Here is an 11868-nt window from a genome sequence, read left to right as displayed (position 1 = left end):
TTTCACTATAGGGCACGTGCGCTCACCAGACAGACAGAGAGAGACATTAGAGACAGAAAGCGAGAAATCACCCCCCAGGGGGGATGGTCACGCCGCAATCCCTTCTCCTCCATTCTCCTCTCGGGATCTTGGGCACGCATGCACACACGCCCGGCATGAGTTTTAAGCCACCGGGTCCGGGACACGAACCATGGTCGACTACGTGGGAGTGCAGCGACATAGCCATTACGCTAACTGCTGGTTTCCTTTATATACAGCTTTTTACATATTAATCACATTATGTTTTGGAGGGATTAGAGAACATGCACATACATCATCCATATCAATATTAATTCATTATTGCTATTTATATATGAAGGTTTAAAAAAACGTTCCAAATGATAGTTTTGGATTTTAAAAATGTTTGATTCTAGGTTTTTCTTCTTTTATAATGTTTGGTAATTATTTAAACTGAACCAGAGTTAGATTTTTGTATCTGTTTATTATCTACATACCAAATTTCATTTGTTAAATTATGATTTTTAAATTTTTGATAAATTTCATTGGCAAAACTTGAAACTCACTACAACTATGTATTTTTTTTAATATTAGGCACAGTCTGATGAAAAAGCACTAATTGCAAAGTTGCACCAACATATTGTCTCTCTTCAAATTAGTGAGGCTACCGCTCTTGGTAAGTTGGCATCAGTTACATCTAAACTGCAAAAGCTGGAGGCCTCCAATTTGCGCTTAGAACAGAAGTTGGATGAAAAAGAACAGTCACTCTACTATGCTCGTTTGGAGGGGAGAAACAGAGCAAAACATCTGCGCCAAACAATTCAGTCTCTGCGACGACAGTTTAGTGGAGCTTTACCCTTGGCACAACAGGAAAAATTCTCTAAAACGATGATTCAGCTACAAAATGATAAACTTAAGATAATGCAAGAAATGAAAAATTCTCAGCAAGAACATAGAAATATGGAGAACAGAACACTAGAGTTGGAATTAAAATTAAAGGGCCTGGAAGAGTTAATAAGCACTTTAAAGGATGCCAGGGGAGCCCAAAAGGTAAACACTAGTTTTTGGCTTTTTGTTTGTTTTTTCATTTTTGCCATAGGGCACGCATGCTCACTGGAGAGAGACAGAGAGAGATGGATAATGAAAAATCACCCCCTAGTGGCCGCGCCACAATCCCTTCTCCTCCATTTTCTTCATGAGATTTTGGACACGGATGTACATGGAGTGTTTTTCATGCTGCTGGGTCTAGGACTTGAACCATGCAGTAAGCCATGCACGATTCAACTGTTTTACCACCGTGCCACCAACTGACCTAATACTAAAGTTCAGTATTTCCACAAGAGTTGCATTATATTTTTAAGTTCTTAATTATGTACTTATATGAAAAATGTTAAATATATAACCAGATTTCAATTGTACTTTATTGGTATTTTATAAATTTAGGAGTTTTGGCTTATTTACCCATTATTACTAAAAATAAAATGGACATTCTAAACAAATATCGTAGTCAAAATGCTTGGATTTCATAAAAGCAAAGAGTTTTTTTTGTTTTGTTTTGTTTTTTAACATGAGATGTTTGCAATAGTGCCTGTGTGCTTACCAGAGAAAGTGAGACATTACTCCCTGAGAGGTGGGGTTATGGCCACACTGCAATCTCTTCTTCTCAATTCTCTTCTTGGGATCTTGTGCATGTATGCACTCATGCCTGGCATGAGTTTCAGCCTGCCGGGTCCAGAACACAAATCATAGTCGATTATGTAGGAATCCAACACCTTAACGACTATGCCACCTGCTCACCCCAACAGCAAAGAATTAAAAAAAATTATATATATTAATTAAACACTAATTCTATTCTTAAATGTTATAGTAGTTGTCAATTGAATTCTACTTTTAATAATTATGGTTAAAATTATTTGTAAATAGTAGGCCCATATTTATTTTTTAATATGATTTGGTTTTTAACCCTAGGAATTAAAAAGAAAATAATTGTCTTGCAACTGTTTTCTGTTCTCTAGGCTAGAAACATTTTGGATTTTCAATTTTAAGAGATTTTTGCTATAGGGTGTATGTATTTTGCCAGAGAAACAGAGAGATACACAGAGACAGAAAGTGAGAAATCACCCCCTAGAGGAGATGGCCACGCTGCAATCTCTTCCCCTCTGTTCTCTTGGAATTTTGGGCACACACTCATACATACCTGGCGTGAGTTTTAAGCTGTGGTATCCAGGACTTGAACCATGGTTGACTACATGGGAATCCAGTGACATAACCATTATTCCATGTTTTAGGAACATATTTACAATAAGTGCTCAAGAAGTATATGAGAGAAGGACCAGCAGTTAGCGTAATGGCTATGTTGCTGGACTCCCATGTAGTCAACCATGGATTGAGTCCTGGACCTGGTGGCTTAAACTCATGCTGGTCACGTGTGCTTGCGTGCCCAAGATCCCAAGAGGAGAATGGAGGAGAAGGGATTGCGGCGTGGCCACCCCCCTGAGGGTGCTAATTTCTCGCTTTCTGTCTCTCTGTCTGTGTCTTTCCGGTGAGCGCACGCACCCTATAGCAAAAACCTCTCAAAAAAAAAAAAAGCATGTGACAGAAATGAAAAGTGAATGTTAGTGATATCCATTGCAATATAATTTGAAGAGCGTTTTATTTTAAAATTCCACTTATTCTTATAAATGTCTGTAGAAATACTGAACTTGCTATGTGGCTCAACCAAGAATAACTTTGTTATAGAAAATTCATTAATTTCAATTAAAATTATGATTAGCAATGGATAAGTATTTATATACCATTTACATTTGTATATATAATTGTAAATCTTAGGTAATTAACTGGCATATGAAAATAGAAGAACTTCGTCTTCAAGAGCTCAAGCTAAATCGAGAATTAGTCAAGGATAAAGAAGAAATAAAATATTTGAATAATATAATTTCTGAATATGAGCATACAATCAGCAGTCTGGAGGAAGAAATTGTACAGCAAAACAAGGTTTTATTTTTTTTTTTTTTTTTTTTTTTTTTTTTTTGGTCAAGATTTTAAACAAGAACATTGCATTCAGAGGCTTTTCTAATTTACTGTTGCTCCTATTATAGATGAGTTATAAAATAATGTGTTTTTTTTTAAACTATTCTAAAAAGTGATCTTTAGTTGTAACAGGAGTCTTAAAAGGAGCATTACAGTAAGAAAACTTATGTGATAAGTTAATTTTTATTTTGATACTGGTTATATGTGACTTCAATTCTTTTTCAACTGGCTCTCACTGATGGAGCAAAGGATAATTTGGGAGAGAAAAAAACACACACTTGGAGGTAGACAGAATTTCATTAGGTACTTGTTTGCCTCAGAGATTTTGATGTTCTGTCTGCTTCTACTGTTCTTAACAGAGATACCTGTGGTAGTTATGCTCTCACTGCCTCTAGGTCTTCCACTGTGGCCTTCACCAGCCACCCGACATATAACAGTGAAGCCTACCGTCAAGACTCTAGGTGGAGATTAATAATCTTCATTTTTCTCTGTAGTACTTGTCACCCATAAGATATCACATAATTATTCATTGGCTATCTCTTCCTCATTAGAATATAAGCTCCATGGTGACAGGGACTTGGTTTTGTTCATTGCTATGTTTGAATTGCCTAGAATAATCCCTGGCACAGTACGTGTCATTAAATATATTTGGATGAGTGGCTGCATGGATATGTAAAGTCCTGATTTCACACCTGCCACTCTGTAATCTTGGGCAAGTTACTTGACCCGTCTGAGTTTGTATCCTTTTCCATAAAAAAGATTAGCATAGTTTCAGGGTTGTTGTGAAAATTAAATAATGTATATAAAATGCCTCTCACACCTGGTATGTGTGTATGTGTTGGTCTGACATTAATTTGTCTTTTTTTAGTTTCATGAAGAAAGACAAATAGCTTGGGATCAAAGAGAAGTAGAGCTGGAACGTCAACTAGACATTTTTGATCGTCAGCAAAATGAAATACTAAATGCAGCACAAAAGGTATGAATGACTAATCCTACTTGCCACTCTGTGGCATTGCCTTCAAGGGTTAACCAACAGAGCTATTTTCTACATCAGTTGTAAAGTTAAAGCACGTTACCTTTTTACATTTAAAATATAGGTGGGGGTGTAACCTGTTTTATTATACAGTTATAAAAATTAATATTGTTAGTCCTGATGCTGCAACTGCTTTTTCTAACACATGTTATTTCTAAATAGTTTGAAGAGGCTGTGGGACCAATGCCAGACCCTAGTTTGCCCCTTCCAAATCAACTTGAGATTGCTTTAAGAAAAATTAAAGAGAATGTTCGAATAATCCTCGAAACTCGGGCAACTTGCAAATCACTAGAAGAGGTAACTAGGATAATTTGCATATTGATTAGTGTATGTATTAGCAGGATGTTTGTGGAATTTTTAAAACAACATTTATTAATTAGGACAAGGCATAGAATGATGAAGCTATTGCTAATTACACTCTGCTATTCTCCTATAATGCTCCTAACAGCCAGTAATGAATAACAGATATAGGACATTTGAATTTACTTCTGTTAATACCTTTTTGTCACTTTTTGGGCACTCTGGCCAATAATAGTGAATATAAAAACTAAAAGAGAATTTACTTTCGTACTTTTTTTTTTTTTTTAATTGCTAAAAGGTATGTGCTCTTGCCCAAGAGAGAGAGAGAAAAAGAGAGGGGGCATAATCACATTGCAGTCCCTTCTCCTTCCTTTCTCCATCCTGTTGAGTTTTAGGGCATATGCACCCATACCCATGCCCAGCGTGTTTTTCAGGCCACTGGAGCTGAGATGCAGATTGCAGTCTACCATGTAGGAACTGGTCCCCTTAATTACCCAGTTACCAAGCCTACTCAGAAGAGCATTTAATTATAGCTTTTTGAGTACTTTATTACCTTTCCCTGTATGATCTTTTTATCTTTGTTTATTTTTATGTTTTATTTTCAAGTGTATGTTGTATGCTTCATGAAATAAATGTTTAGTTTTTTCATTTTTCTTTTTCCTTGCCATAGAGAGTGTGCACTCAACTGAGAGAGACAAAGTGAGAAATAACCCCTCTGGGGGAATAGTCACACTGCAGTTTCTTCTCCTCTCAGGATTTTGGGTATTCATACACACATACTTGGCATGATTTTTCAAGTAGTCAAACTGTTTTTCAAGAAGTTTATTTTTCAACTGTAGTCAAACATAGGGATTTCAGAGCTTCACCAAACCATCTGCTCACCCCAGTTTCTTTCTTTCTCTGGATGGTTAAGGGATCGAAGGTAATCTGGAAATTATGTATTAGTTTAATATAGGTCTTGAACTTGATTAATAAATGATTAACTCTGTCTTTATTAAATTAATAAAACATAAACTTAATATAATTTGTATTTTAGTTTCTATCTAATCATATTAACTATAAATTCATTTAAAAATAAATTTTCAGGTAAAATTGTACATTGTACTTTATTGTGGATTTACAATGTTTTTTTTTTTTAAGAATTATTTCATTATACTTACCTGGCTTGGGAGATACCATGATCACAAAGGTGGTTTTCCCAGGGCAAGACTTATCCATTGCACTCTGGATGTGCTGACCCCTGCGATTTCCCCAAATGTGGGAAACTCAACTGCATAATTTGTGGTAGTAGGGCACTGTGTTTGTGCTTTCCCCTGTGGAAAAAAAAAAAAAATTATTTCATTTAACTTTACTTATTTATTTTAATTTGAGCAGAGAGGGAGAGAGAGAGAGAGAGAAAATGAGAAAGCAAGCTGCCAGGTCCAGGACTCATACCACAGTTGAACATATGGGAGTTCAGTGCCCTTAACCACCACACCACCGGCCAGTCCCTCAGTGATTTTATACTGTAAGAATTTAATGTATAATGATTCAACAGGATAATTAGCATACCATCGTCTTAACCATTTGTCATTACTGGTATTGGGATAAAATTGAGCTTTTTTTTTAAGTTTTTTTTTCATACAGTATGTGCACTTTCCAGAGGAAGACACAAAAAAAGAGAGAAATCACCCCCCTCCACCACCACTACCCAGGGGAGATGACCACACCACAGTCTCTTCTCCTTCATATTTCTCCTGAGATCCTGGGCATGCATGCACATGCACCGGCAAGATTTTCAAGCCATCAGGTCCAGGACTCAAACCATTGTCAGCCATGCAGAAGTCCAGTGCCTTAACCACCATGGCACCCACTGGCCCCTAAAATTGTACATTTTTAATTAATTTGGGAAATGCATATTTTCTTCCTTTGTTGTAAGATTTGTCACTTATGGGAATTGCGACTGAGTTATTGATTTAAAATATCTGCCTTAATTCTGTTGAAAAGTAAAAACATTTTTCTGTCTTGCTTTAATAAATCCTAGATTTTTAAAATAGTTTATTTCTTCTATGAGAGAGAGAGACACAGAGAGAGAGGGGACTTCACACCATGATCTCATCCCTAGCCTCAGCAAGCCAGGATGATTGGTATGTAAGCAGATCCACACAGGGAGACTCGGTATGGGAATCTGGGACCTTCCCATGTGGTCTGGACGTTGTGGTATGTTGCATTACTGCTGACCAACACAGCTGGCCAAAGAGTACATTTTATAATAGTGATTCATTGACTTGGGTCATTGAAATTTCAGTGTTGTACACAGCTGACTAGTATGGATTATAGTCTTCTAGTGTTTCAATGATCAATGTATGAAATGAATGGAATGATTTATTACATTTTCTTTCCATCAATAAATCTACACACCACACATTTCTAGTTCGAAGCCTCAAGATCTAAATAAAGTACCTTAATTAAATTGCATTTAATTAGCAATGATGTTTCTAACAGATGTGATAATCTTATAGATAAATTAAAATACGCACACAGGTAATTGTGTTATACCATAGAAATATAATCAAGTTATCTTATTAAACATCAGATAGATATTACAAATATGTGAAAAAGAAAGTTAAACTTTTTTTGCTTATAACTAATCTAAATAGAATGTAGACAAAGCATTTTAAAGGAAGATAATATAATTTATTGTGATTCAATTGCAGAAGCTGAAAGAAAATGAATCTGCTTTACGGTTAGCAGAACAAAATATTCTGTCAAGAGACAAAGTAATCAATGAGCTGAGGCTTCGATTGCCTGCTACTGTAGAACGAGAAAAGCTAATAGCTGAACTAGGTAGAAAAGAGGTGGAACCAGCATCTCATCACACATTGAAAATTGCTCATCAAACCATTGCAAATATGCAGGCAAGGTTAAATCAAAAGGAAGAAGTGGTAAAGAAATACCAGCATCTTCTAGAAAAAGCCAGAGAGGTATTGTAACATATTATACTGTTTATTCACTACTTTTTAGTCAAATGCCAAATATTATTCTACCCTAACATGGTAGTCCATTTCTTGATTTCAAATTATTCTACTTAAGAATCGTAACTTTTCCATGACTGGATTACAGGTCTTTTAGTACAACTGACAGTTTTTATGTATGTATTATTCTCTATGGACTAATTAACCCAGGAATAGCTATCATAGTGATTTTGAAAAATAGTTGAATTTACAGGTAAGGATCAAGGTAATACATCAGAATGAAATCTATCACATTGGTAACCGTTGGAAAAAAGATTTGTTAGAACTTTGGGGACAATAGGTATTTTAAAAGTTCTTTAGAAACAAAATATAATAGGTGTATGTTACTCTAATGCTAAGAATAAATTATACTCTGAGGGTGGGCTTGCCAACTTGTACCTGCATTAGGAGATATGCATACTGGTTTAAATATATACCTGCAGATAATTGATTTTATCATAGCTTATAGGGATTTTAGAAGTTTAAAGATAATAATATAAGCAGGATCTTTAGAATGTGAATTTATTTGATTAAAAGTTAAGGTATAATTTTGACTTTCTGTGAAACAGGAACAAAGAGAAATTGTTAAGAAACATGAAGAAGACCTTCATATTCTTCATCATAAATTAGAACTACAGGCTGATAGTTCACTCAATAAATTCAAACAAACAGCTTGGGTAAGGGCCTAAGAACTTTGTTATATTCTTTTTAAAATTTATTTATTTATAATTCTTAAATTTGTTATTGGGCATATGCACTTATCAGAGAGAAAGAAAGAGAAAGATAAAGTGAGAAAGCATCCTATGGGGGATGGCCAGCCATAATCCCTTCTCCTCCATTCTTCTTTGAGATTTTGGACATACATGCACACGTGCCCAGCATAGTCTGCAAGCCACTGGGTCCAGGAGTTGAACTGTACAGTTGACCATGTGGAATCCAACCAATTCATCCACCACACCACTAGCTGGCCACTTTGTTCTATTATGTGTTAATTTTTGAGACCATATAATTTAAAATTTAGCTCTCTTCTTTTTTTTGGAGAAGTCACCTTGCCTTTTTGTTGTCTAAATAATCTCCCGAGAACACGACTCTTAACCATTCTTCTTCCTAGACCCAAATCCTTCAGTAACTCACCAGTGCTCATAAAAACACATTTTCACTCCTTACATACTCAAAGCTTCCATGATCTGACCTTAGTCTTCTGTTCAAGTTCTACTTTTTATAAGTTTACCTGTATCTAGCTGCTTTCTACCTTTTTTATGTATGTGTGCCTACACGTGTGTGTGTGTGGTATTTTAGAAGGTCTCTCTGTGTTGAGATCCTCCTGCCTCAGTCCACTGACTAGCCTGAGCACAGAAACATGCTGTTTCCCATCTCTTTCAGATAGGGTCTCTCTGATGTTGCCTGTGCTGGCCTCGAGCTCACAATCTTCCTGCTTTAGTCTCCCAAATAGCTGAAATGAAGCACATGCTACCCTGTCCAGCTTGTAGGGCAGGCCAGGAATTGGATCTGGGCCTTCCCTGGGGCCTGAACAGCAGCATCTAGCACATGCAGGTCTCATTGTACAAACCCAGAACCTTTCCCAGGGGGTCAGCTGTACAGAGTCAATACATTTTACCCTCTACCCCACCTGGTCCCTCAGTCAACAAGTATTGCTCCTTCACTATATGTAGACACTTTGCTGGATACTTAGAATTCAAACAAATGAAAACCCTGTTTCTTATCTCCTTTAGCCCTTTATTGCCCTTAATAATAAGTTTTAGGTTAGATACTATATTTTGATCATTTGAAGAACTAATTTAAAATTAGGGAATAAGTACATTGAATTATAAATGTCTGTGGTTCATGCATATATTGTTTTATAGGATTTAATAAAACAATCTCCTACTCCAGTTCCTACTAGCAAGCATTTTATTCGTCTGGCAGAGATGGAACAGACAGTAGCAGAACAAGATGACTCTCTTTCCTCACTTCTGATCAAACTAAAGAAAGTATCACAAGAATTAGAGAGACAAAGAGAAATCACTGAATTAAAAATCAAAGAATTTGAAATTGTTAAATTACGGTAAGCCTTAGGAATATATTCTAAAAACTGGCAAATAATAAGAATGAGACAGTTTGAGCATCCCTAATGCACAAATTTGAAATCCCGAGTGTTTCACAATCCAAAATTGAGTGCTGACATGACACCACAAGTGGAAAATTCTCCATAAGTTTATGTGAAAGGCCACATCAAAGTACTGTAATACAAAAATACTATATTAAATTATCTTCAGGCTATATATATGCTATGTATATAAGGTGTATATGAAATATAGATGAATTTTGTGTTTACATTTGGGCCTGATTCCCAATGAATTGGGTCATCAGAAAAATCATGACGTATTTTTTTCTAAGTTTCCTACGTAAAAATGTGTCAGAACTTTCCTGACAACCCAATATCTCATTGTGTATACACATGTATTCCAAGATCTGAAAAAAATCAGAATTCCAAACACTTTGTATTTTTAATTTTATTTTATACATTCAATCACTGTACATCACAGCAGCTTGTAAAATGAATTTTCTCAGCATGACAGCACTGTATACCCACCCAAAGACACTATCACATACATTATCATCTACAGACTATCCTCCACTTCTGTATCACTTAAATGTCTTGCCTGTGTATTTTTCTCCTTGATTCCCTTCCTCTCACCTTCTCCCACCTTTTCCCTCCTCCCACCCTCCTCCCCCACTGTCTCTAGTTACCAAACACTTCTGATCCCAAGCATTTCAGGTAAGAGATATTCAACCTGTATAGTGAAGAGAAACATAAATATTCTGTTCCAGGCACTGTTCTAAGATGTTTACGTGTATTTTTATCTTCAGAACTATAGTCATATGTTCTCAATGATAGAAAAATGTTCTGAGAATTGCATCATTAGGCAATTCATTATTGTGTGAACATCGTAGAGTGTCTTACCCAAGCTCAGATAGTAGAGCCTCCAATAGATCTCGGCTATTTGAGGTATCCTGTTATCTTATGGGACCACTGTGGTATATGGAGTCTGTTGCCTGAAATGTTACATGGTACAAATCTGTACTGTGGTATATGTTACTATTTTTTCCATTTTTCAGATAGGAGACTAGGCTTCAGGAAAGCTCAGTAACATTTAACCTTTTTCAGCATCAGTTTCATCATCTACAAAATGGAAATGACATAAATTACCCTGGCTCTTTCAGGGTGGTTATATGAATGCCCTGTATATGAATGTACTCTGTGTGAAAAGAAATTTGAAACATCTAAAATAATGTTAAAATACAATTTTTTAAAATGAACTTGTAGTAATGTGTGGCACATAATAGAGACTCAATAAATGTTTAATGAAAAAATAGTTTAAAAAATTAATTATACTGACAGTAGCATGTTGACAGCATGATTAGTGTTGTAGTGTCTAAACATTGTTCAACAGAATTATTGGAACATACATTTTTAACTTAAAGAAGGTTGATAGTTACATAGTTGTTAATGTAGAACTCTCTCTGGGTCTCAGTTTTCTTTTCTGAAAAATTGAGAATGATAAACTACTTGACTTAGGATTCCATTCCAACTCTGAGGCACTCATTAGACCCTTGATTATTTATTCACTTGTCCAGTATGCCTCTGGCAGAATTATTCTATTTATAAATATTCTATTATTATTCTTGCTTTGTTAAGAAGCTGCTGCTTTTAAGAAATTATTCTCTAAGAGAAAAGAGATTTAATAACAGCAAATGGTATGTTTCTAGTCTATATTTCAGGCTTATTACCTGATAACATATTTCTTTGAATACATTCCCATCATTAAGGGATAGAGGGGCTATAATCATCTTGTGAAATGTTTTATATATATGGTTTTTGACTGGCGTAATACTTGAAGCAGATGTTTATACCTTTGTGAAATTTGTATCAAAGTATTAATTGCAATAATCACTTTATAAAATATATATGTCTGTTTATATTAGGCTTCAAGAAAACCATGCAGATGAAGTGAAAAAAGTAAAAGCAGAAATAGAAGACTTAAGGTGTCTTTTGGCCCAGTCACAAAAGGAGTCACAGAATTTAAAGTCTGAACTTCAGGCTCAAAAAGAAGCAAATTCCAGAGCTCCAACAACTACAATGAGAAATCTAGTAGAACGACTAAAGAGTCAATTAGCCTTGAAAGAGAAACAACAAAAAGTAAGTAATAATGAAAATTATCAATATTTAGGTAAAGCATGTGGTAGGAGAGATTTATAAATTTGTAAAAGATTGTTGCCTAAATCTATTTTATAATAATGAAAAGCATGAACTTTTTAATGTTAAACAGGACAATTTTTTAGAAGACATGTCTTTAAAATAGACTTATTGAGTGCTGTTTTCGATGCAAATATAGTTCAGTATATACTTTATATTGTCATCAATGATTTGTGAATTATTTGTAGAAAATGAGGGGAAATCTTTGTTTTTAAAGATTGATTGATTTATTATCGTTCTTTTTCAATTTTGACCAG

General features: G+C 35.2%; 1 protein-coding gene and 1 non-coding gene across 4 annotated transcripts in view; both read left to right on the top strand.

Annotated features, from left to right (window-relative positions):
* The window catches only part of CEP290 (centrosomal protein 290), an 86959-nt gene that overhangs the window by 45446 nt on the left and 29645 nt on the right, over window positions 1-11868 (top strand). For all 3 annotated transcript variants that reach the window (XM_027774314.1, XM_027774313.1, XM_027774312.1), the window contains 8 exons: window positions 592-1047; window positions 2827-2991; window positions 3896-4003; window positions 4223-4357; window positions 7057-7323; window positions 7923-8030; window positions 9219-9418; window positions 11341-11554. In XM_027774314.1, the coding sequence (XP_027630115.1) occupies window positions 592-1047; window positions 2827-2991; window positions 3896-4003; window positions 4223-4357; window positions 7057-7323; window positions 7923-8030; window positions 9219-9418; window positions 11341-11554 (1653 nt within the window). The remainder of the gene's footprint in view (window positions 1-591; window positions 1048-2826; window positions 2992-3895; window positions 4004-4222; window positions 4358-7056; window positions 7324-7922; window positions 8031-9218; window positions 9419-11340; window positions 11555-11868) is intronic.
* On the top strand, window positions 5513-5676 carry LOC114008970 (U1 spliceosomal RNA). The gene has a single exon (XR_003550458.1). It is a non-coding gene; the product is annotated as a U1 spliceosomal RNA (small nuclear RNA).

The sequence above is a fragment of the Tupaia chinensis genome, unplaced genomic scaffold, assembly GCF_000334495.1.
Source record: "Tupaia chinensis unplaced genomic scaffold, TupChi_1.0 Scaffold000423_1, whole genome shotgun sequence".
Lineage (NCBI taxonomy): Eukaryota > Metazoa > Chordata > Mammalia > Scandentia > Tupaiidae > Tupaia > Tupaia belangeri.
This window is presented reverse-complemented; position numbering and strand designations above follow the sequence as displayed.